The sequence below is a fragment of the Aptenodytes forsteri genome, unplaced genomic scaffold (genome assembly GCF_000699145.1).
Source record: "Aptenodytes forsteri isolate BGI_AS27 unplaced genomic scaffold, ASM69914v1 Scaffold54, whole genome shotgun sequence".
Taxonomy (NCBI): domain Eukaryota; kingdom Metazoa; phylum Chordata; class Aves; order Sphenisciformes; family Spheniscidae; genus Aptenodytes; species Aptenodytes forsteri.
The window spans coordinates 10,584,488-10,607,917 of record NW_008796044.1 but is presented as its reverse complement, the minus strand read 5'-3'; the positions used below and the strand labels follow the sequence as shown (position 1 = coordinate 10,607,917).

The following is a 23,430-nucleotide window of genomic DNA, read 5'->3' as shown; positions in this document are numbered from 1 at the left end:
GGCAAAACATGGTAAAGTTTGGAATAGGCGCTCACTTAGGCTCAGGGCAGGACCCAAGCTATAAAGTGTTTTTACAGGACCATGGCAGAGAAATCTTTTTCAACTTTTGTTTTTTGTGAGGTGCAGGAGTTTCCCTGCAGCACAGTGTTAATTAGTTTTATGTGGGGTTTTGTTTGTTTGGGGTTTTTTTTTCTCTTAGCAGCTATGGTGCCCAGGCCATGTTGATGTGGTTGGTGAAGCCGCTGGGCCTGATCCAGACCTCACCTGAGCAAGGGGCAGCCCCTGCTCAGGCTGGGAAGCTCTGGCAGGATAAACCCTGTGTCAGGAGAAACACCGCCACCGTCTTCAAGCCTTTTTGTGGTCTGTGAAAATCTTTTCAGCCTGAAAGAGCAAGTGGATGTAGATTTTAAGGGTTTTTTTCTTACCAAATGTCTTGACCTTGGAGAGCCCCCCCAGATCTTTGAGCCCCATGACCTGTCCTGCTATCACTTAAGCCCAAAAGCTTTTTTGTTGTTGTTGTTCTTTAGAGGGAGGTATGAGCTGCATGTTAAAAGCTGAACAGGCGTAAGTGGGTAATGCTCTGCAGAGCTGTAGGGATGCAGTTTATCCCAGAGCGGTCCCGTTCACCCCTCTCCATCTCTCTCAATATAGTATGGATGTTACCTGGACGCTTGCTCACGGCTCACCTTCAAAACCCCCTTGGATTTGTATCAGTGGTGAGGATGAAGGGATGAGAAAAATAACATTTTGAGCTGGAAGGTGAAAAAGGAAAGTATTACCGCAGTTAAAAGTTTTTCCCATCTTGCTGCTGGGTCTTACAGCACAGGGAGCCCGTTTGCTCACAGCGAATCCCAAACAGGGAGCGGCGAAGCCTAAGCGGCTTTGCCAAGCTGGCTCGGCTTGGAGGCAGCTCCGGCTGGGTTAGCCCCGGACCACGGCACACACTGACGCTGTCTGAGATGCTGACCTGCTTATACCTGGGTCTGAGTGTCGCTGAGCAAATGCAGCTTGGGGCTGGGGGGGGAGAGGAACATGCAATCTCTTATTTTAATAACATTTCAGTACTTTTTTTTGGAATGTGGAAAGGGAAATAAAGGCCTTTTCTAAAAAAAACCGTTGCAGGTGGATCTGAAAGTTTTTAATGATTTCTCTGATCTTATTGGTGTAGCCCTAAAGGATGAACAGGCTGAAGGACAGCCGAGTACAGCAGAAAGAGCACCTGGGGCAGAGAGTAAAACAGCAGCGACCTCCTTTGGTAGCAGAAAATAATCCAAGTAATTCACTCTAGCTTTGTTTTTGGTGTCCTAATTGGTGTAATGCTTTTTGCATTTTATTTTAGAAATAGATTGTAAATGGGACTCATCCTTCTCACTGCCTAGAACTGCATTTCATAAAAGCCATTCCTCCAGCTATCCTGCATCTCTGGACAAATGCCACATATAAAATGAAGATTTAAACCAAGGTAATGAAATAGCACACAGTGACAGGATATTTTTTAATGACAACTGACATTTATTAAAACTAGGCAAAAGGCACAATGAATTGCATTCTTCAAGTATTTGCATAGATGCACAGAGAGCATTATTGTAAACCATTAATATGTGGACAGAGGAGAAAGTGAGACGTATTTTGGTATATGTTCTCTCAAGTAACATTATCTTTCAAAAAAATCAGGTTTTACCATCTTTTACTCCTCCTGCAGTTCCCTTATTCTCATTCACTCAACTTGCACGCATGAAAATTTAAAAGAACTTACTTAAAACTACCTTTTGGAGACTTTATGATACCCCGGCAATAAAGTTTTCTATTAGGGTTTGGGCACATCCAGTTGTTCTCTGAGCTTTGTGTGTCTGGGGGGCATTTTCTAAAAGCTTGATCCCATGCTCACATGAAATGCAGTGAAAATATTCTTAGTGCTTTTTGATGGCCATTTGATGAAGATCAGGGGTTGTAGCAGAAGTATGCTGCTGTCTTCAGTGAGGGCTCAGATATAAGATCAAGTTCTTGTGGTTGAATCTGTACTGCTACAGTATATGTACAGTATGTGCCCAGCTCACTGCTCCACCCGTGAGCAGTAACACATGCCATTACACAGGCACATTAGCTGCACCCCAAGAAAGAACAGATTTGGGGGTTGTTAGAATATACGTTTATATGTAATATAATCCATCTATAGGAAAAGACATATAAAGATTAGAAAGCTGATGTCTTTCACTTGCCATCCCTTATTTCAGAGAGAAGTATTTTAGGATGGCTTATTTTCCAGGCATATAGAAGGTAAGAAAAGGTCCAAAATGATCAAGATAAGGAATAATCGACCAGAAATTCAAGACACACCCTGTGTACTGTTTCCTTATGGAGAAAGAGGTAGTAAAGTTGCAAAAACTAGTGTGGTTTAAGTCATACTACAGATATACTGCTACATATAACTACAAATTTAATAAGTGCTCAGGATCTATCTGGTTTTTTTCAATCAGTAGAGCTTAGGGAAAGAGAACCATCAGACAAGACTTTTTTTTTTATGCCAATAATACAGTTTCTCACATGTGCAGCAGCAATCACGCTGTTTGAGGATTTGTCCATAATAAATCAGACACAACAGAACTGTTGTAACCATAGCTCCAGAATTCCCTGGGTTCTCCTAGGAAATCATTTCAAGGAAAAAAGAAGAAAAAAATTTGGCATAACAAGAGGTCTTAATTTAAAATCCTGAGAAAAACATACAAAAGTCCAAACTATTAGGAAAAAAAAAAACCAAACAAATTCATATGGGAGGGTCCTCAGGGTCAGAACCATCAGCTGCTTAAAGTGCACACAGACAGCTCTCTCCATCCACATCCTGGAGAAAAAAACTGGAGCAAATGAGCTGCCCTACAAAAGCACCATGTGTCATATTAATATTTCTGCTGTTTTACCACCTGGGCAATTTTAAGGTAGGTTTCTCACTGGTATGGGGAGCAGACAGCCCATGCTGAATTACTGCTCACCACGGACCAAAGCCTGAGGAGACACATGCAAAAGTGTCTACTGATTATCCACAGTACCGTATGCCGGAGAGGAGCTTTCAGCACTGGCTTTTGCTGAGCTTCCTTCTGGCCATTTGCTCTGTTGTCCTGGCCAGAGATTTTCCTTGTCGTACCTTGATTGTGTCCCAATGACATGGATGAGAGCGCACAGGCCACGCTGGGGATGCTGTCGGGTCTTACAGCACTGAGGCAAGACAAGCGAGTGCTGGAGGACAGACAGGTTGCAACGCTCTTGCTGAAGATGGTTATATGGGGAAAATAATTAATCTGCTCTATTAAAGCTAATCAAAATCCACGGTGACCCACAAGTTATTTTAACCAGGAATATTTCCACGGTTTGCTCCCTGTTGTGACCCCAATTGCTATCCACCGTAAACTGAGAATAAGCTGAAGAAAGTTATCAACGGCTGCCTTCTGCTCTCCCAAGAGGCAGTGGTTTCTGTATAGCACCAATGTATGCTCCTGCAGCTGCGTGGATGGGCTGAGGAAGCCAACAGGGCTGGGTCTTACATGAAAGCCCATCAGGGCCAGCACCTGCACTCACAGCTTGTTCTCCCTGGTAACACTTAAATAACTGATTAAAAACACGTGAAGCCCCCATCACCCCATCCCTGCATTGGATATTGCACAATAATATTTAAATACCGTATAAACAAGTCATCCCTATATGGAAAAGGCTATCAGCAGAGAGGGTTGAGTTCAGCTTGGCATGTACCGGTGCAGTTCCTGGGGGCACTCCTGCCAAGCCTGACTGCAGCTTGTTGAGTCACATAGGAAACAGGTGAGGCTGGAGGAGAGGAACTGAGACACTGTCTGTGGCTGTGAATGTTTTTTGGGGTGATGAAGGCCATCCAGTTGCCTGTGAAGGTCAGAGCCAGTCAGGAACAGACTGCTTCATGAGTGCCCACGCAGCCCAGCTGTCCTACTTTCAAGGCATTTGCTGCTCCAGCTGTCCTGACACCATTCTGGGTGAGATGGAAAATGGAGAAAAGAGGGGTGAGCACTGACGAAAGAGCAAACGCTGCCCTCTCCCACTCCTGGAGCTGATATTACAGTGGGCCAGGAGAAGCCTGTCTCCATTCACATGCATTCACACCCCAATGCATCACGTAGGAAACTCTCCCACCAGGATCACAATGAAGTTCATGCAGTTTTTTCCATCTTTCACAGCTGGCCTCAAGTATGTTCCTGGCTGGAGACAACACCTGTGGTGTGTGGAGTGGAGGTGTTTTGTGTTAAGGGGTCCAGCTTGCAGGGAGCTGAACTCAGGAACTCAAAGTCCCTTACTAATGGTCCTTCTTAAGGACAATTTTGGGAAACAATCCCTGCAGAGAAAGCATCTCCTTAGCCATGACTAGATAGGGCTTGTTCCTTACTGGGGTCCTCAAGTCTTGTGTGGACCTTCCTGTTTTGCTGCTCTTCACTAACCGTTCTGGGTCACGCGCACCCTCGTTGCTCAGCCCCACTCACACAAGTGTTTTATCTGAAGCAGTGCTCAGGGATGTGGAGGACTGAATTAACTGTTTTGCTTAACCCAGTAAATGCTTAATAAGGAACGGGTAAAAACAGAGGCCCCTCCAATAAAGGCAACCAACCCAACAGCCTTTTCATTTCCACCCACCCAGGCTGTGCATAAAGGTGTTTGCAGCGTGATAGCAAGATTACTCCCTTCAGAGTAGTTTTATTCCCCAGTAATGAGGGGATGCTGCTGTGCTTCCCGTCACCATGCTCAGTGCCTACCTCTGCCGCAGGCTGGAGTCGTCCTGGGTTTCTGGTGTGCGCAGGAGGCAGCGAGATGGCAGGGCTGTTCCCCGGCCAGGCTCTGGGTCTGGCTGGGACGGGATTAGCTGGCAAAGCTCTTTGGGGTGGCCGGGGCCTAGAAATATCCTACACAAGAAAGAAACAGTGTTGAATTCTCAGCCTGGAGAGCTGCCCAGCCTGAAAACAGATATGATAATTTTTTGTAAGTCTGAGACAGCAGATTGGGTATGCAGCTGCACACCTCGAGGTCTCTGGTTTGGAGTTAGCCCCAGGGATATTACAATCTAATGACTGCATGATGAAAAACAGGAGAAACCTTATAGACTGGGCAGGAGTCCCTATCACAACTCAGCCTGTAGCATTCCTGCCTGAGACAAAGGACTGAAGGGACACAGGTAGAACCATGCTTGCAAAGACCTCTCCCTCTCTGAAGCAAGGAGGAAGCGCAGGTGGCTGCCGCTATGGCTTATCATATTATGCAGGTAATCAGTGGTTTTCAACACGTAGAGTTTTTCACTTATCAGGTTTCATGAAGACCAGATGGCCTTAGGCTGCTGGGCAGGTGGCTTCAAATGGAGGACAACCAAACAGGGTAAACAGGGTTATCTGGCTCTGCCTCCTAAATGGAGCTGCGGGCTGAAAGCACGTCATACTCTGGCTACTAGAGGATCCAGAAGTTTTAAGCCATGAATTTTGTAAGTAATAGGGAAGCTATGTTCCAGAGCCTTTTAATTAGCCAATTTATTGATGCACTTAAGGTTGGAAGCAAGTTTCACACACATACACTCACTATATGATTGCCCATACAATGCCTGTAAACCCTATATACGTGTGCCCATACAAATACACGCAGCCCTGCACCCACCTACAATCACTTATTACTTTGTTTGTGCACACAGCTGTCCCTAATAGGATACTCAGAGCATTATATTTTCCATTCATCTAATGAATTTCAGTGTAAAGCATTCCCCTAGGGAGAAGTTACCCACACAAGAACTAACTGCTGTTGTTGCTTAGCCTCTGTGCTAAGTCGCTGGCTTACAGGTGTTGATTTAATAAACACAGCTGCACTCACAACTTGGAGGGCACCCAAAAACCCTGCAGTCTCCTTAGACTAGGCATAAATGCGATGCTCGACAGCTGCATCAGCCGATGCTTAGGGATCTATTGCTCTCCAAGGACCTTGCCCTGTGACTGCAGGAAGGACAAGGCAGACTAAATCCCACCGACTGCCGCATCCAAAGAGCTCCTATAGGAATAGCAAGAGAGCAAATCTGGCAGATACTGCAAACGTCTAGGAAGGACACTGACACTAGCAAACAGCAAAATTAATTATTTCCCATGTACATTCTACATCTTGTGGGTCTCCTCCAACCCAGAAATAGCAAGGATTCTTTTGGAAATCCTAGGAAAAGTGTTCCATCTAGTAGGTCTGACTGAGATAAAGAGACTGGGTGCGTTGGGGGGGAACACAATGGAGATTGTGGGGAACTTGTCAACAACCAGCTGGGAAGGATACCTATTCCTCATTGACTACAGTCAGCTTCCTGCTTTTGTTTTAGTTTTCTTTCCTGCTGAAGTGCTGGCTGTTCACAGGAACAATGAAGCTAGAAACAAATCCCATTTACTAAAATATTTTGGGTTTGTTTTCCTCTATATCCTTCAGAGAGAGACTGCCTGGGAGCCAGCCTCCTGCTATCCCGTTACTGAGCCCTTTGCTTCTTTGCTGGCCCTAACCTAATAAAGCTAGTAGGGAAATACTTTGGTAAAATGGGTTTAAGTCAGTCTGAGTGATTTGCCATCTTTTCCATAAGACTGTGGGGTCTGTACTAAGCTTAGAACAAAATTGCCAGCAAAAGAAGTACATCAATACCCTTTCCTTATAACCCTCAAAATAACCTCATGGCTAGAATGCTCACATGAGATAGGAAATACTAGACTTAACCTGGACTGCCCCTGTGCAACATGCTAAAGGTCCCATTTCTGCTCCACATCAAAATTTGTCTGAGGCTCCTGAGGCTTTAGTCCAGGAATGGCCAAATGCAAGATACCTGGGGGACTATCCCAAGGAATGGAGATCCTGTACTCAGTACTGAACCTCAGACTTATCACTGACTGGTAATCTCAGAAGGGCTTGTTTCCAGGAGATAAAATATATGCAAATGGTAAGAGGAGCTATGCTAGGCTTGCTTAGGGAAAAATCTGTACAGTCCTTTCGTTCCTGGCAAATTATTTATTTGATTTGCAGCTAAAAAATATTCAGATCACCTTGGTAAAGTGAATGCTGCTTTGTCATCCAAGCTACCTGACTTCAAGTCCAGATCAGAGGTATTGGGGGACCTGAATTAAGAGTAATTGCGTGTGCTAGCATCCAGCACGGTCATTGTCAGCTACACTACAAAGCAAGGAGGACCACCGGTAATTATCCTGCGGTGAGATGGAGCACGCACCAGTGAGCACGGTAACTCCTATGCCCCCACCAGGGTTAGAGAGGCTTCACCAGCCTCACTCAGACCAAGCCTCCCATCAAACCGCATCTGCACGACAGTGGTGTGACTCCGTACCTGAGAGACGGGGGGTTTGGGAGCAGGAGGCGCCGGCCTGCTCGGGGGTTTCCGCCGGGCAACGTCCTTTGCAGGTGCCGGCTGCGCTGGCCCGGCGGGCTGCCCCACGCCACAGCTGTAGCCAGTGGAGAAGGCAGATGGCTGCTGTGTGTTTATTTGGAGCCCTGGAGCTTGCTGGGGAGGAGGTTTTGATGGGATTTCAGGGAAGCCAATCACCTGTGCAGAAGATCCACAAATCCCAGGAGTTAGGTACTTCCACTTCAAACCACCTTGTTACTCTGCTACGCTTTTGAGGATCTGCATGAGGTCTTTCAGCCACAGAGTAGAAAATATTGCCTGCAACACTGGTATGCGTTGTATATGTCTAGTAGGCATTGATTAGATAGACTGGGACAATTTGGGATTCCCAGAAATGGGAATCGAGAACAGAGTAACTCAGATATCATCATTATAAGTGACGCTTGCAAATAAATCCAGTGTTTGCGATTTCTACTGTTTTGAGAGGGGGATGTGACAGAAGAGGATCTATCAGGAGAGACAAGCGGCCACACAGACCTGGTCAAATCCCAGCTCCTACCTTTAAGGAAATGGCTAGAAATAGATGCTACATTCAGCTCCCACTGACTTTCAGCCATGGGGGATTTCTGTCTGTTTTTCCCATCCTCTGATAAATCCACTCCCTAATTGCAGTGTGAGAGGGAACCACATCCCACATCTCAGGGCAGCTGCATCTCTCCCCGGGGAGGTGGAAGGTGACCTTGCCCCTACCTTCCTCTGCTCCTGGGGGGTTTTCAACTTGAAGGCAGGGTTTGCGTGCCCATTTTCAGAGGTGTCACTGACAGTGAGAGAAAGAAGAGAGTGTTATTTCCTTTATACGTTTTCTCCTTTTTCTTTGCTGTATTTTCCATTATATTTTAACTGAAGTCAAAAACTGAGAAGCAAATACCGACTATACCAACAAACGAATTTAGTTCTATCCCTCACAGCTTTTGCAATTTCTCTTCTGTCCTGACACTGAAAGGGGGTGGGTGCAAGCAGACAAGGCGCAGCACTGACAATTTACCTGAACTGAGGGGTCTTCTTTAGAGAACAGATGGCAAATTTATTCCAGCATTTCAGGTAATAGAATAAAAACATGATTCCAATGAGAAGGAGAATGGGAGCCAGGATTGCAAGAGTTATCACAATCGCTGAGGGGCCTGAGGACAAGAAATCAGAGTTAGTTAAATGGAAAACTCTCTGCTCCCAGTCTAACTCGAGTCCTTCCAAAGTGCCACCATAGTAGAGTTGGTCCCACTCACCTTCGGGCATGGGGGGACCACTGTCCAAGCTTCCTCCCCTCCCCTGCTTGTTGCAAAACGGGGGGGCCCACCCCTGGTTGCAGTGGCAGTTCTTGTTGTTATTGCAGACCTGGAGTGGGAACACTCAGAGACTTTAGTGCCAGCTCCTAAAGAATCTGCAAGCTAAAAAAAAATTAAGCCCTTGCTGGATAAAACACTACAGAAAAAACTCTTATTGGCATAAATAGGGAGTTAAGTGCCTGGAAACATTTTCTTTTCAGGGACTGAAAGTGCCTTTTATTTCCTCAGAAATTCTCCCTTTCTCCAAAAGACAAGGGTTCTTCAGCTGAAGTTCCACTAACCTGGATTCAGGAGAAAAGCAGCATTTAGAAATGCCTTTCTCTTGTTCTTATCTCTGAACTGAAGGACAGGAGTCTTCCCTTCCATCCAGTGAAGATTTCTTATTGTTTAGGTTTATTGCTTGGCCCATTGCTATTTGTTTTATCGTCTAGACAGCCCCTGGAGGCGGGGCTGATCCCTCTGATTGGGGACGTCCTGTGCTAATTGTAGCGTTTAATTTGATTCTGTGGAATAGCTGACAATCACTTCCTACAGCTTCATGGATCGTAGGAAATGAAGCAGACTGGGAATCAAAGAGTGGGGCAAGTCCCTCTCGTTGTCGGGTACATCATGGGGCCTCCCAACCTGCTCAGGGAGGCACACGCTGCTGAACGCTGCTGTATTTATCACTCCTCTCCATTGCCTAACTGGACCATGGGGATGGAAAGATGCTGATGTTTTGTGCCAGAAACATCAGCAAAAGGTATAAAAAATTCTCACCAGCCTTTTCTTTCCATCCCCTGGGGGTACGGCAGAGCACAGGGGGATAAACTGTTCCAAACATGACTTTTTACTATGTTTTTCCCTCAGTTAGTCTGATTTTTTTTTTTATTCAATCTAAACTGGGCCCAGAAGATTTTTCTGTAAGACTACCCCTTCGTGTTTTTCATTCATTGCAATTCATATCTCTCCTCTAGACCTCCTTAAATCCTATGTCAAAGGGACACTCACGGACCAGAAAATGCATTAAACATGAAAGGAATGTGCAAATTAATAATCAAGAAGCAGAAGCCCGGAGCAAACTAAGCGTGGTATCAGAACTGAGCTGAACAACCATCCACAGATGAATGGCAGCCCATCCTGCTTTAGTCTGAAATGGAGCTGAAGAGGAAGACACCTACTCCATGCCCATGGCACTTCTTGCTACAGCTTTCAGAATCAAAGATGATGGATGTGTTCTGGCAGCGTCCCTCAAAGCAAACCTGCAGAGAAAGGATCAAAAAACTCAGCATTAGCTCTTTGGGTTATGTACCGTATTACTGCCTTCTGTTATTTTGTGACTTGCGGGGTCCCAGACACCTTGGCAATACAAGTAATACCCTGGGCAGATCAACAGGCCATGAAGTTAACCTGGTTCCCAAGCAAATATTTAATCACTACCCTAAATCCCAGCTAACGCGCATCAGAGAGAGGAGTGGGAGCTCAGGAGGTGATAGCTTGGCCATGCCCATGTGGCAAGTCTCTGAAGGAGCTCTCAGGTGTCTTGATTTCTAACTGTGTGTCCCACCTCTAAGCAAGACAACCTCAACCAACTAGTGAATCCCAAATTTAGCACCGGCCCTGGACTTCATCTGGCAAAGACTTAAGGTATGGCCTTTGGTGTGTATTCTTCCATTGCTTCTCAGAAGCCTCTAAGAAATTATTTTTCTAACAAACATAAAAAGTCCCTAGAAAGGCATTAGACATAAGAAATGAACGGCTTGATAACCACAAAGCACTTTCCAGATGGAAAAGTGATACCTTGAACCTCCCCCAAGCCATTACAGGCAGGACTGTACCTACATGATGGCTCCCACATTTTGTTCCCGTCAACACCAAGCCAGGATCCAGCATCTCCTTTTCTTCACTCTCAGGTCTGTACACATGGGTCCCTCGGCACCTCAGCTGCGTCCTCTGCATGCGGATAGTTGTGTCTATGGCCACCGCATTGGACTGCAGGGGTTTGGAAGCAGAGCTCTGGCACTGGATCTTCCCACATTTAGCATCTCTGATTTCAAAGGAAAGGCTAAAGTGATTATTTCTGGCTTGCTGAATGTTTTGCAGGCATCAGCTCTACTCGTAAATTAAAGCAGCAGTCTTGAGTCATTGTTCAATGGCAAAGAGCAAGCACCTCCCAAGAGCTAGCCCAAGCAACAGTGTCTGATGGGTACTGATGGTACCATTCCACTGTCCCCATGCGTAGGCCAGCCTCAACAAAATCACAGATAAGACTAAGAAGTCTTTGTCTCAGTTAAAAAGCTACATTTAACTTATGGATTTGAAAATCCCCTCTTCCGTTGCTTTGAACAAATATCAACTACGTGTTTTAAAATGGAAAAGGCAGGGAAGATGGTAAACTTAAAGTTTCAGTCATAAGGGCTTTAGGTCTGACAAGGACGCAGCTGGTTTCCCAGGAGGCAGAGGGAGGGAATGAAACCAAAGCATGGATCAGTTTTATCTACTGGCCCATAATTTTGTAATATATACAAACATCTTCTCCAATGAGCAACTCCTGGCTGCCACTCTGCTTTCTACCTCATCTCACACTTCCTGTAGTTGCCATAGATGTCCTTCCCACAGTTCCCGTAGATGTCTCCAGCAGCATTAACCTTCTCAAAGCAGGCGTCTGGTGCTGGCCTTGCTCCTGCATGGAAGAGACTCACGTGACTGATTCCTGTGGAGCCTGGCAGCCCATCTCACCCCATGCCAACCACTCAGTTGTTCTTCTTCTGGGATGGTTTGAGCAGGGGAAATTTTTGCTGCCTCCTCCAAGCGAGCAAGGCAGGAGAAAAGGCTCCTCAGACTTTGCCACTGATAACGGGTATGAAAGGTACTACTGCCTTACACAGGGTGAATAATAGCAGGATGCCACATAATACTGCCTGTTCAAAGGACAACGTATTTCGCTGCAAGTAGTGTCCTTACCAGGCCCCCACAGCTGCAAGCACTGGTCTTTATATGTGAGACACATGCCATTGTAGCAATAGGCCTTTCCTCTGTCGCAGGAAGCCCCATCGATTTGGTAAGAGTTGGGGGGGCAAAACGGTGACTCGCCAGTGCAGTATTCTGGGAGGTCACAGAGTCCTGATCTTTCCCTGCAGAGAGTTCCCGGAGACATCAGCTAAAAAGATACAAAGGGGAAAAAATGGCATTATTGCTTGGCTCCTTTGTGGTTTCATGTCTGCACAATGTCTCCCTGTAGATAAGAAAAAGTCTTGCATGCGTCTCTTCATCCACCTTGTCTTAGGTTTTTTGAGGTCAGCAGTGATCCAAATGAGACTGTAATTTCATTAACTGGGTGAGCTGTGTAGAATCAAATTAATGACTGGATCCCTTCCCTAGGTAGCGATGAGATCATGCACAGAAAATAAGGCTGCCAGACCTCAAGGGGACACCGATCCATCTCCCTCTGCCCTAGGGTAGGATCTGATTTACCTAAGCCATTTCTGACAGATGTTTGTGTAATCTATTCTCAGAACCCTCCCTGTCTGGGAAGTTTGTTTCAGTGTTTGCCTGTCATTTCTGCTGGAGACATTTTCCTAATGCGTAACTTATGTCTCCCTTGCTTACGAGTTTACCCAGTTCATTCTTGTTCTGTCCACCACGGACATGGAGAACAGAAGGGCATACACAGTTACATCTATGAGTTTTTTTCCAAGTCTCTTGTGAAAGGAGTGAGTCCAGGTGGATTCCTGGAAAATTATTTTCCACATGCTCAGGATAGGTCTGTAAGAGCACGCAGTCAATGTGCAAACACAAAAATGAGCTTAAGAGAAATGTTTGCCTACGTACATTTTTTAGTCAATTTGTTGTCAAAGCTTGAGATCTTTGGGTCCAAAATCAGAAACACATTTTAACCAGCCTCTATAAGGAAAGCTGAGATTTAAAATTATAGTGGTCACATGCGTGCGTACATACATATAATCCTCTTTGCTAGCGTTTCTTCAGCAAGCACCTGGGCTAAAGGAATTTAACTGCATCCCAGAAAACAGGGTTCAGAGCAAAGATAGCATCCAGCCTAATCCCCAGAGGAAGTGTTTGCTCTAAGAGCTCTGTCTAGTTTTCTTCTAGAGCCAAAGAAGATAAATATTCATTCTGAGTCACCCCATCCCTAAGTGTGTAAGAGAGGCAGTGTGACTTCATTCCAGCAGCATTCACAGCTCATCTTAAGTTATCACAGGAGTCAATTAAATTAGTCAGCTAGAAGAAAGGACCCCACTAGTTTGATTGCACTCTAGCTATTGTACAGAAAATCAGACCATGTTGCTTGCAGGTGAGGAGCTGAACTCCACGTTTGGCTGCGTTTGCTCCCCTTTCCCCTCCATCTTTCAGCCTCACACTTCCACCACCATTATTCCCTCTCCTCTCTTAGGAAAACCCAGAGATCCCACCTTGCACTGATGACAGCAGCTGCCGTGGGCACATTCGGCACCCAGCTTCAGGGAGCAGGTGCTGGCGTTGCAGCAGGGGTTGTTGCATTCCTGGAAGACAGTGAGATGCAGCAGAGTTTACAAGACAGATGTTCAAGACAAGAACATGCCAGAGCATCGAAGTGTGAGGCTGGCACTAACTTGTTCTCGTACGTGATGAATTACACGCGAACAAAGTAACAGCCTTCCTTCCACAGTATCTTCATGATACCCAGCACGTGCTGAATTACGGTACTGCATAATTGTATCCTATGTCGGACTGACTGGATACTATAGGTTGTGCTCATTACATCTAGTGAGTCTGGGCTGCTGGTTCCAGCTCCCTTTTGTCTTATTAGTCAAAGTATGGATTTGGAGAAGTGAGATGCAGTGCTAAGAGAAGCCCCACCCTTATCAAGAATGGAGCCATAAGTAAAGTGAACTTATATATGAAACTGCAACATCTAAGATCACTTCTTCTTTTCTTTTTTAAATGAAGTTTTCATCACCTCTGTTCAACCACAGATTACACCATCCCAAGTTCTGGGATGCATTGTACTACATACTGTGAACTTAGACATGATACTTTACAACCTTGATTTACATTGCATATACACTTACATACAAGGAAGGTATGCATATCTCCTGCACAAACAAAAGCTGTTTACATATCACATAACTGTATTTGCAAAATACATAACAAAAATCATTGTGTCCCACTAAACCCCAAATGGTTGGATCTGAACAGTTGTTACCTCCACCTCTCCACAGTCACACTCCTCCCCCTCTTCCAAGTAGCCATTTCCACATTTCTTCCCACCATACATTTTTTTGGTATCCGGCATATTGGAGAGACACATCCCTCCACCAGACTGCAGATACTTCTCCAGCTCTTTTCTATTGCACTGGTTGAACACCTTGGGGAATGGGTGCCTGAATATGGACAGTGTAGAAAAACATCATGACAGATCTGGGCAATGGTTTAGAGAACCAAAAATGAGCACATGCAAATCCTGACAAGTGCCAAAGGACACAGGTCCTTCTCTGAAGTCTCTGAAATTGTGCAAAAGCAGATCGTGATTGTGTGTGCGTGTGTGTGCGTGTTCAAAATCAGATCCATCTGGATTACATTAGAAAATAAGGTGATTGCACTGCAAGACTGTCTAGTAATACAATGGCCTTAAAAAACAAACTTTATTGAAACAAAAATATGTTGAGTTAGACTTGACTTTGTCATCTGACAAGTATAGCTGTCCTTACCTGCTCAATACTGAAGCTGTGGCTTATTCCTAAATCTGCTTGAATAAGCCTAAGAATCCAGCACTCGCACTGTGAATGACTGCTTGTGAATTTAACTGATAAAAAGAACGTTTTCTTTTTCCTATCTACTGCCTCATTGCAAAGGACATGAATATTGTTACATGAATTATTAATTTCTGTTGCTACAATGCTTGAACCTATGCATTCTATTCATGACCATGCATGCGTGAGTACACATTGTGTATTGCAAGCTCTACCTGCATGCCAATATATTTTCACTTCTCACCTAAATGTTTTTCCTTATTTGGAGGAAATCATTCACGTAAAAGAAGGTATCTAATGGAGACAATTTTGTTAAAAACTGCTAAACCCCAAGGAGGAAGGCTTGAGGAAACAGGGAATGTGGCTTTAAGTGAATGGGTTCAGCTGACGTTTTTACATGACTGAAATATGGAAGCTGTTGTGGTTCCTCATCCAAAATGAGCTCTGGAATCCCTGTGGGTTTCCAGGGTCACTCTTGCTTCCCTTTTCTCTCAAAGCCAGATATTTCTTCCCTTTTAAACACAGGCTTTCTGTGACTCACTGAAACTAAACAGTATTCTTAAGACAACAAGCAGTTGACCTGTTTTCATGTCTTCTGACTTAGAAATATAATTCTGTTGCTGTGCCTTTTAATAAAATCAGTTCTTTCCTGTTTCCTCTCTTTACCACATTGTAACACATATTATCTTTTGCACGAGATGCTTTAAGAAACCCTATCAACTATCTATCTACGCATCTTGTGTGCAACACAGAAATGAAACCGGCGTAAACCTCTACATGCCAAGGTCACATATGTTCTGGTCACCCCTCATTTCTCTGTACTTGCTGGCAATAGGCAGTCCAGGTTTTGCAGAAGGATGTGTGCGTATATGCATTCAACTTGCTTTGGGGTGATGGATCATTTGGTAGGACACAGTGGAAAGCACAAACTCGGAGACGAGGGGTTAGAGGCATCCTGAGACAGTCTCTCAGGACAGAAGATAGGAAAATTTTCCTTTTTACCAGACAGTTTAGAGCTCCACTTCTAAATGCTTCCAGGTCCCTACATTACCTAAGGCCAATCTCAGGCAGGAATAAGTTCATTGGCAATTTAGCAAATTGCTACCGATACATGAGCTAGGGTTTGCCCAGCAGTATTTTCTCTGTGAACACACTGGCTCCAACAGGCAGCAACAGACCCACCTTCAGTCTGTATTTCTAGCTCTTGCTCCACCAAGGCTCTTGTAACAAAGCCCTTTGCATTTCTCCGTGAGACCCTGTAAGACGAACTCACCCAGTTGCAGAAGCCATGATGCAGCCTCCATCTTCTGCAGGGGTAGTACAGCAGCCAGCTGAATCATGATTCATGCCAAAATTGTGTCCCATCTCATGGGCAATAGTAGCAGCAACACCAATGGCATTATCAGAGTGATCCTGTGCAAGGTCAAAGAGGCACATCAGCATTTTACCTGTGCCTGTCCTGTGCACCTCTGGGTCAATGGGGTAAGCGGCACTTCTCATTACTATGTGTTGAAAACTTCTACTGAAGGTATTCCTGCCTATGAGTAGGTGAGCTGGAGGTCTTCACGGGAAATATTTTCTTCCTGGGCTTTAGGGGGCATCTATCCTATGTATTCACTGCTGGCAAGAAACATCATATTAGGTATTAGCAACTACTTACCATGTTTACTCCTCCTGACTGGAAATCAGAGCACATGGCCATCACAGGAGCCAAGCCTACTGTGGTACCTTGGAAGGGCACACCCCTAAAATCAATCCAGAAAGACCATGAAATGGCACCGAGGCACTTGAGAAGGCAAGGCAGAGAAATGCCTCCTGTAGTCCACAGCTTTATACATATACAGAGTGTCAGGTGAATACATTTTCTTTAATAATATCTTCAAGTACAGGACATTATAGCAGAGCTACAAAGCCTTAAGACCTATTTTTCTTGGACTACTACTTTGTTTTATGGGCCAACCAGCCAATCCTATTTTTTTATAATGGTCTGGTGCCAAAAAGTGCTCCCCCTGAGCTTTGTTTGCAACAAGCACAGAAAAGACTATTTCTGGATCCTTAATTGGATACTGTTTTGAATACTTAATTTACCTTAAGCCTGCTATTTGCCGGTTTGGGATTCAGGGACTTGACAGAGTACTAGATAACACCTTTGAGGTGCAGCCACGCTCGGCTCCTGCCTGGCGAGCCAGAATTCTGCACCGTCCCTGCCGGCATGTCTGAAATGGGAGCCTTGGAAATTGTGCTCAGGACATGACTAGGTGAATGTGAAATACAGTAATGTTAAAGACCTTAAGCCTGCTATTTGCCGGTTTGGGATTCAGGGACTTGACAGAGTACTAGATAACACCTTTGAGGTGCAGCCACGCTCGGCTCCTGCCTGGCGAGCCAGAATTCTGCACCGTCCCTGCCGGCATGTCTGAAATGGGAGCCTTGGAAATTGTGCTCAGGACATGACTAGGTGAATGTGAAATACAGTAATGTTAAAGGGGGGGAAAACAAACAAACAAACAAACAAACAAACCAACCAAGGGAAAAGGCATTGCATCTCTGCATTTCAGTCCTACAGGTTTCTCCTCTGACTCACCACTATTTACTGGTGGATTAATTACTGTGGGAGAGGTAAGGAGGTCTAAGAGTTGCTGCAAATTTTTCTTCCAATGACATCTGCATTGTTGGCCATAGCTACTGCCCTAATGAGATCAGTAGGATGAGTCACAGATCATCAGCTACCTCCCAGCACCACGTCCCCTGTGTCTCAGAGGGATGAGTTAGGAACAAATGCGTTCTGCAGAGGGCTTAGCTCCCCTTTACAGGTCTTGCTTATGGTTTAGATTTTCTTGAAATTGTACATGTAGCTGTGACAGATCATGTGCAGCCACCTGTGACACGCACACACAATAAAGCTGATGCACTTTGGTGCTTGGGTATTGAGACTGCTGCATAGCCTGGGACCTCCACTTTTCCTAAGGTGACTGTGCTCTGGGTGCCAGAGCTTAATGCTGGCTGAGCAGCCACTACATAAATCTGCCACTCTGAATCTTAGAACGATATAACCTCACATACTGATTTCTCATCTACCCAAACCACTTGTCAGAAACAGGTTATTTCAGCAGAAATAAACCTACGTGATTAGCTGGGCGTTATCGTGTTTTCTGTGCACCCGCTCCTTGCTACTCCAGGCCAGAAAGGACTTCAGGGTGGAGTAGGGGTTCTCAGTTACATCGCATTTATTCCAATTACTCCAGATCTCCAGCCCCACCAAGGCAATCCGGATATTCAGGGATCTGTAAAACTAAGATACGGGAAGGAAAAGAGATGACAAAATGAGCACCACTAATTTATTTTACTGTAATTTTAATCTTTTATATAAACCTTGCTAAATGCTACTACAGATACACATGTCCAGAGAATATGTTCTCTCTGGAAATGCATTGCAACTTAGCACCGCAGCTCTGCAGAGAGAATTGTGCACCACCCACAAACCTAAACTCAATTGAACTAGAGATGCTGAACTTTCATTTTTAAATCAATGTCAGAGGGATAATCTAGAAAAACAGACTGGAGACTGAGATCATGTTTATCTTTAGAGATGTCAAAATTCCTGAAAAGGGGAAGGAAATAATCTGCTGCCCACATCAAGTACCAACAGGACAAGTCTTCATGGACCGGGGGGGTGGTGGTGGTGAAGGAAGCGGTGAAAGGCATTTAAGGGGAGAAGGGGAGTACAAAGGGAGTAGATCTGAAAAGTTGTGACATTTACTTCAGCAGCAGTGGGTACCACTGCAAGGATGACCTCTGAAGGCTTCTTCCACCTCTATTTGCCAAGATTTCTAAAATTTGAAGTGCATACCTTAGTCCCTTGTCAAAAAGCAGTATTTAGGTAACACAGTTAATACAGAGATGTATTAAAAGACAGAGATGTTCATGCTCACTCCAAGGTAAGGAATGGAGATTCCCCCACCCCGCCCCGATGTCGAACAACAGAATTGTTTGTCAGATGCTCTCCACTCCCCAAGTCACTGGGGAGAACTGTTGAAACATAATTTTCTCTCCCAAGAAGGCAGTCTTCCTCTGTCACAGTTAATTCTCATAATTCATGATTTGGACTTTGCTTTCCTCAGTTCATGCACACCTGATCTCACCTTATCTACGTAATTAGCAACCTCCACTAATTTAAGCCTTGTTGCTTCAATGTTGAAGTGATGCTTCTGAAACTGAACAAAATGAACATGTCAGATAGCACAGAGGCAACTAGGAAGAGCTGAAATGTGTTAAAACAAGTCACATTACTCTGGGAATAAGAAGGTGACTATCAGGTGAAGCCCAAAAGCTTTCCTTCATTGTATACCTGACTATAAGCCCACCCGTACATGTATATTCAGAATTCATTCCTGGCATCCCACTGCAGCGATGATACTCAAGCCGTGGTAGTAACTCAGTGGAGCGACCCAAACTTATCAGAGCCCCCAGAGCCAGGGGCTGACAAAGAACTGACAAATTTGCCAGGCAAAATATATGGTAACATGACTTCATGTCTGAGGTCAAGGCTGCCATAGCGCTCATCCCATCTCACTCATCCAACGGATGTGGGATGCATCTCACTCATCCAATAAATTTGCCTATTTAAACCACCTGGCAATTAACAAGTTAATTTTAGCAAACTGTTTGATTCAAGGAATTAAAGTTGCGAAATGTTTAGATTTTTGTTTAACAGATGACAAAACTTGGGACTTTTCTTCTAGCGAGGGAGACAGTAAATGCAGCAAGGGCAGTTAACGGCGACAGTGCAAGGGTGTCTACCCCAGCTTGTCTAATGAAATGGTGAACAACATACGGCAGTTCCTAGGTATAACGTGTTTTCTCATAGTTTCCCTGGTATCCAGCTGCCTAATAGAGAAGGCTGAAATAGGTTCTGCCTCTTTAGTTTTGTTCAGAATAAATTATAGCCCAGAGCACTACGTGGCTTTCACTATTGGAGTTTCAAGTTGTAAATAATGAATAGGACCAGCCTGACTCCCGTCTGTGCTGGAGATTAGGTGATCGGCAAAACACTGCACGGTTTGCACTGTCAGCAAGTACATCTGGCATACTGTCCAGGCTGGGGACGGGGAGGGATTGCTGACTTCACTGGGTCTCTTCCAGCCCTATTCTATGATCTAGAGCCTTGAAAATGTCTATTTATATATCTGCTACCGGCTCAGAGCAGAGGATAATCACGGTTATCTCCTCTAGAGATTAAGTGTACCGCAGAGTTACAAGCACGTCGTTCCTGGAAACCCCCAAGTCACCCTAGGCTGAAGGCAGCCTCTCCCATCGATAACCAGGGCCGACCACTGCTACCTTGGGAGGGAAGAACTGACCCCCAGCCCTAGTCCTTCAATCAAATCGCAACCTGCATCTCTTCCCTGGCCAACGGTATTTGATGGTGGCAGCAGAGGAGTCATGGCTGCTAGGACAAAAGTGACCAAGACACAGCTCTCCCTGTCTGCTGATGGGGGTAGGACCGTCGGGATGGCAAAAGGAAACCTGTTGAGCTCCAGCTGCCCTCCCCGCCCCAGGAGATGCTGCAGGTGGGATTCTTGCTCTGGGCCCGGTGCTCAGTTGGTATAAACATGATCCCTTTTCTTACCTCTGCATAATCAGCCACGAGCAGAAGCTCCACATACTTCGTAGCCTGCAGAATCTCCCGTTTCACCTGCGGCAGCAGCAACACAGGTTATTTCCCCAATATCCCCCAAGAAACTCTTCGCAAAACAAACATACAGGCCATTTTTCCCAGTTTGCTTTTCACTGGCCATTCACCCGCCCCATTACACACAGGAACCTCCAGATGTGATTGACTTACAGCAACCAAGTATCACAAGTCAGTTTAGCTACAGCAAGTGCCCACGTGCCTGTCCTCAGCCCACCCGTTTGTTCATGTATCGGATGCACAAATCTGTGCAGGAACAGCTACAGCCCAGATTCCTCACGCTACACAATGGTCCCCAACACTCATTTATTTCCCTGCTGGAGCCACTATTTGGTAACCAGCTTGCTACAAAGCCTCTTAAATATTTTCCTTCATTTCACTTTCTGAGCTATGTTCCCAGAGAACAGCAGGCTCCTCGGGCTTGGAACAGCCAACAAATTTGGAGCATCATGCATGGACCCAGTTTAAGCCCTACTCACCCTCTGGCGAGGTGGTTTCATCCCAGTTGTGAAGTCCCTGAGCCAGTCTTCAGCTGCGTCCCCAGTGCCCTGGTAGCCACAGGCTCCTCTCTGCAACCTCAGGTTATCCAACCTGTAGATCAAGTGCTGGTTTGGGCTGTTGGGAACCGGCTCTAAGATATAGCTGGAATTGCTGCTCAATGAGATAAGTCCTCTGTCGAAACAGGAGGCAATAAAAGGGAAAGTTAATTACTATCACAGCAACCAGAGGCAAATCCTTCTGCTGCTGCTGAGTTCCCGTCTGACTCTGGCAAGGCACTTACCCTTACCAGGCCATTCGGTTCATTAATAAAAAGGATGGGAATATTTTGAGTTCAGAGGGGGAATCCCTGAGCTGGCGTATATTAAAATCTATCCAGTGGGCCTCAGACATTCAGTTAAGGGGCTATTGGAGCATGTGCTGCAACAATGCTAACCTGAGAAGTACTTTTTTAAAATGCAGCTTTTTCTTTAGGGGCAGTGGAAGCTTTTCAACCAATTGAAGAAATTTATCTTTAACAGAACTGACCTAAAAAATGTGAAGACTTTGTCAACAGAAAAAAACACAGTTCTCTCTAGGACTTGCACATAGCCATGCAGTTCTGGTTTTCTCAACGAGCATGTTACAGCCAGAAGAGTTGGAAATCTCCTGTGTTTGATGCCCACTAGAAGACGTGTGGCTCGACGGGCAGTGTGCCTCCCTGTGAAGGCTCAGACTGAAAACAGCCACGTGAGCTCAGCTCCCGTGCCTTCATGGCAATTAGAAAATGATGTTGAGGACTTGCCAGCACACTGCTGACAGCTCAGGGGTGCAGGAACGCTACCACATGTGCACACCAAGGAGACATCTCTATCTCCTCTCCAGCTAGGAAAGCAGAGCCTAGGAAAACGCAGGCTGACAGAAGCAAGGCACACCTGTGATTACTTTTGCTTTTGGATTATTTATCGCAAACCACAGGTGGCTGCACTGTCCTGTTTATCTCACTGGGCTCTCTGGCCTGTCCTACATTCACTTAAGATGTCTCAGGTTTGCTTTGGCACGGGCTGTTTCCTGGCTGGAGCCAGTCCCACCAGCACAGCTTCCAATCAGCGCTCGAGAGCAGATGACCACTAATATCAATAAAGCCCATGTGGTGTTTTGGAAACAAACTCTGAGCTGGTGTAAATGAATGCAGCTCCTTGATTGCAACAAGCCATTTCATTTACTCCTGCTGAGGATACAGACAGTCTTTTCCTGCCAAAGACTCCATTACTACCAAAGCGAAGGTTTTAAATGCATAACACACACAACCCCGGCACCACCCAGGAATAAAACAGAGAGCGGGGCTAACAACCCAGGAGGAAGTTCAGACTTGAAGACTTTGCCCCAAAACACACACAAAAACTTGCCAGCTGTGAAAGACTGGGAGAAGGAGCTGGTTTCTGCATTAGTGTAGAGTATTGGGCTGGGACATGGTGGGTCCTGTCCCTGTCTCTGTAAGGGATGCAGCCCTGAGTCACTAACAAGAGAGTCTTTTGCTCCAGTGGACTCTTGAATTAAACTCACTCATTGCATGAGTCCACATTGCCAGCACAAAGGGGGAAGGAGTCTAGGAGCTGGCTAGAAGGCCGTGGTTATTAATGATACCCAAGTTTCTGCATTTCTCCTGACATGCTCCCTTTTTATGCCCAGGACCCTTGGCTGGGTGGCATTTGAGAACACATCTATCTGCCCAGAAAAAAATAAGGCAGCCAGGCTGCTGGGGAGCCGAGCTTGAGTGGCAGCACGCTGAGGAGCCGAGCAGAGGCATTCCCGCAGCTCCGGCATCACCAGGCACTTACCGCAGCCCTCTGCATGTGCTGAGCGTGACGCTGGAGCGCTCCCAGCCCCTCACGACCCCATGGTAAAAGCAGTGGTCCTGGAAAGCAGAGGGGAGCAGGTTGGCAATGCAGTTTTGGGATGGATGTATGCTGTATTTAGGCATCACTGAGTCCCATGTGAGTGCTGCCAATACTCTTGTTCTCTTTCCACTGCATTTGGCAGTTGACTATCATAACTAAACCTCTGTGAGTCTGCATTGAAATTTGGCCTTTCAGCTGCCATGCGTGGCCTGTGCAAAAGCATCAAACGGCTCCTTGTTGGCAGTAAAAATTAAGAGCTTTGAATCCCCAAGGAAGCAACTCAGATGGCTGCAGCATTAAGGCCAATCCCAAGCTTTCTGCCTGTAATGGGAGCTGCCTATCGATGGCAGCTGGCCCTGGGTCAGGCCCCAAAGGACGTGCACCACGGGCAGTGGGGAAGTCCCCGTCTGGGGGCTCCTGGCAAGACAAAGGCAGCCTCTGGCAGGGACAAGGAGGCTTTGGGGCAGAAACGCCAACATATTCATCACATCCTTTTCCCTCACCCCGGGGCAGTATCAGTAAAGATGATCTCATGGGGGTTTTATCTCTTATTTTTGCATTGCAACCAATGCACATCTTTGTGCCACTGCAGCATAGAGTCAGCCAAGGCTTGCGTGAGATGAGTAATTTATGGGATTTTTACTGAAGAGGAGCCAGCTCACACAGGCTGGTTTTCCCAAAGGCTGGGAGTGTCCCCAGAGTGGAGTACCCAGTGGCAAAACTAAAAGCAAGAGGATGAGCAGCGTGAGGATTAAACGATCCCCCAGCACCCAGAGAGGGAAGCGATGCTGGAGGCTGACCTGGGCTTCTCATATCAGAGCTCGGGCACAACAGTAAGATGTTTTTACCATTGCTGGGGGATGGAGATGCTTTCTTGCTGGAACCCCCCAGGTCAGAAAGTCAGACTGCCCTCCCCTTC

General features: G+C 45.8%; 1 protein-coding gene across 1 annotated transcript in view; it reads right to left on the bottom strand.

The window, feature by feature from the left end:
* Window positions 1-3,904: 3,904 nt before the first annotated feature.
* ADAM19 (ADAM metallopeptidase domain 19) overlaps window positions 3,905-23,430 on the bottom strand; it is a 33,464-nt gene continuing 13,938 nt past the window's right edge. The window contains exons 5-23 of the mRNA XM_009286041.1: window positions 22,452-22,528; window positions 20,613-20,805; window positions 20,071-20,136; window positions 18,584-18,655; window positions 17,567-17,733; window positions 16,102-16,186; window positions 15,715-15,854; window positions 13,895-14,072; window positions 13,122-13,211; window positions 11,656-11,851; window positions 11,266-11,374; window positions 10,534-10,738; window positions 9,873-9,953; window positions 8,653-8,761; window positions 8,415-8,550; window positions 8,120-8,186; window positions 7,352-7,567; window positions 4,767-4,913; window positions 3,905-3,991 (exon numbers count right to left, since the gene is read on the bottom strand). Coding sequence (XP_009284316.1) covers window positions 3,905-3,991; window positions 4,767-4,913; window positions 7,352-7,567; window positions 8,120-8,186; window positions 8,415-8,550; window positions 8,653-8,761; window positions 9,873-9,953; window positions 10,534-10,738; window positions 11,266-11,374; window positions 11,656-11,851; window positions 13,122-13,211; window positions 13,895-14,072; window positions 15,715-15,854; window positions 16,102-16,186; window positions 17,567-17,733; window positions 18,584-18,655; window positions 20,071-20,136; window positions 20,613-20,805; window positions 22,452-22,528 — 2,421 coding nt within the window. The remainder of the gene's footprint in view (window positions 3,992-4,766; window positions 4,914-7,351; window positions 7,568-8,119; window positions 8,187-8,414; window positions 8,551-8,652; window positions 8,762-9,872; window positions 9,954-10,533; window positions 10,739-11,265; window positions 11,375-11,655; window positions 11,852-13,121; window positions 13,212-13,894; window positions 14,073-15,714; window positions 15,855-16,101; window positions 16,187-17,566; window positions 17,734-18,583; window positions 18,656-20,070; window positions 20,137-20,612; window positions 20,806-22,451; window positions 22,529-23,430) is intronic.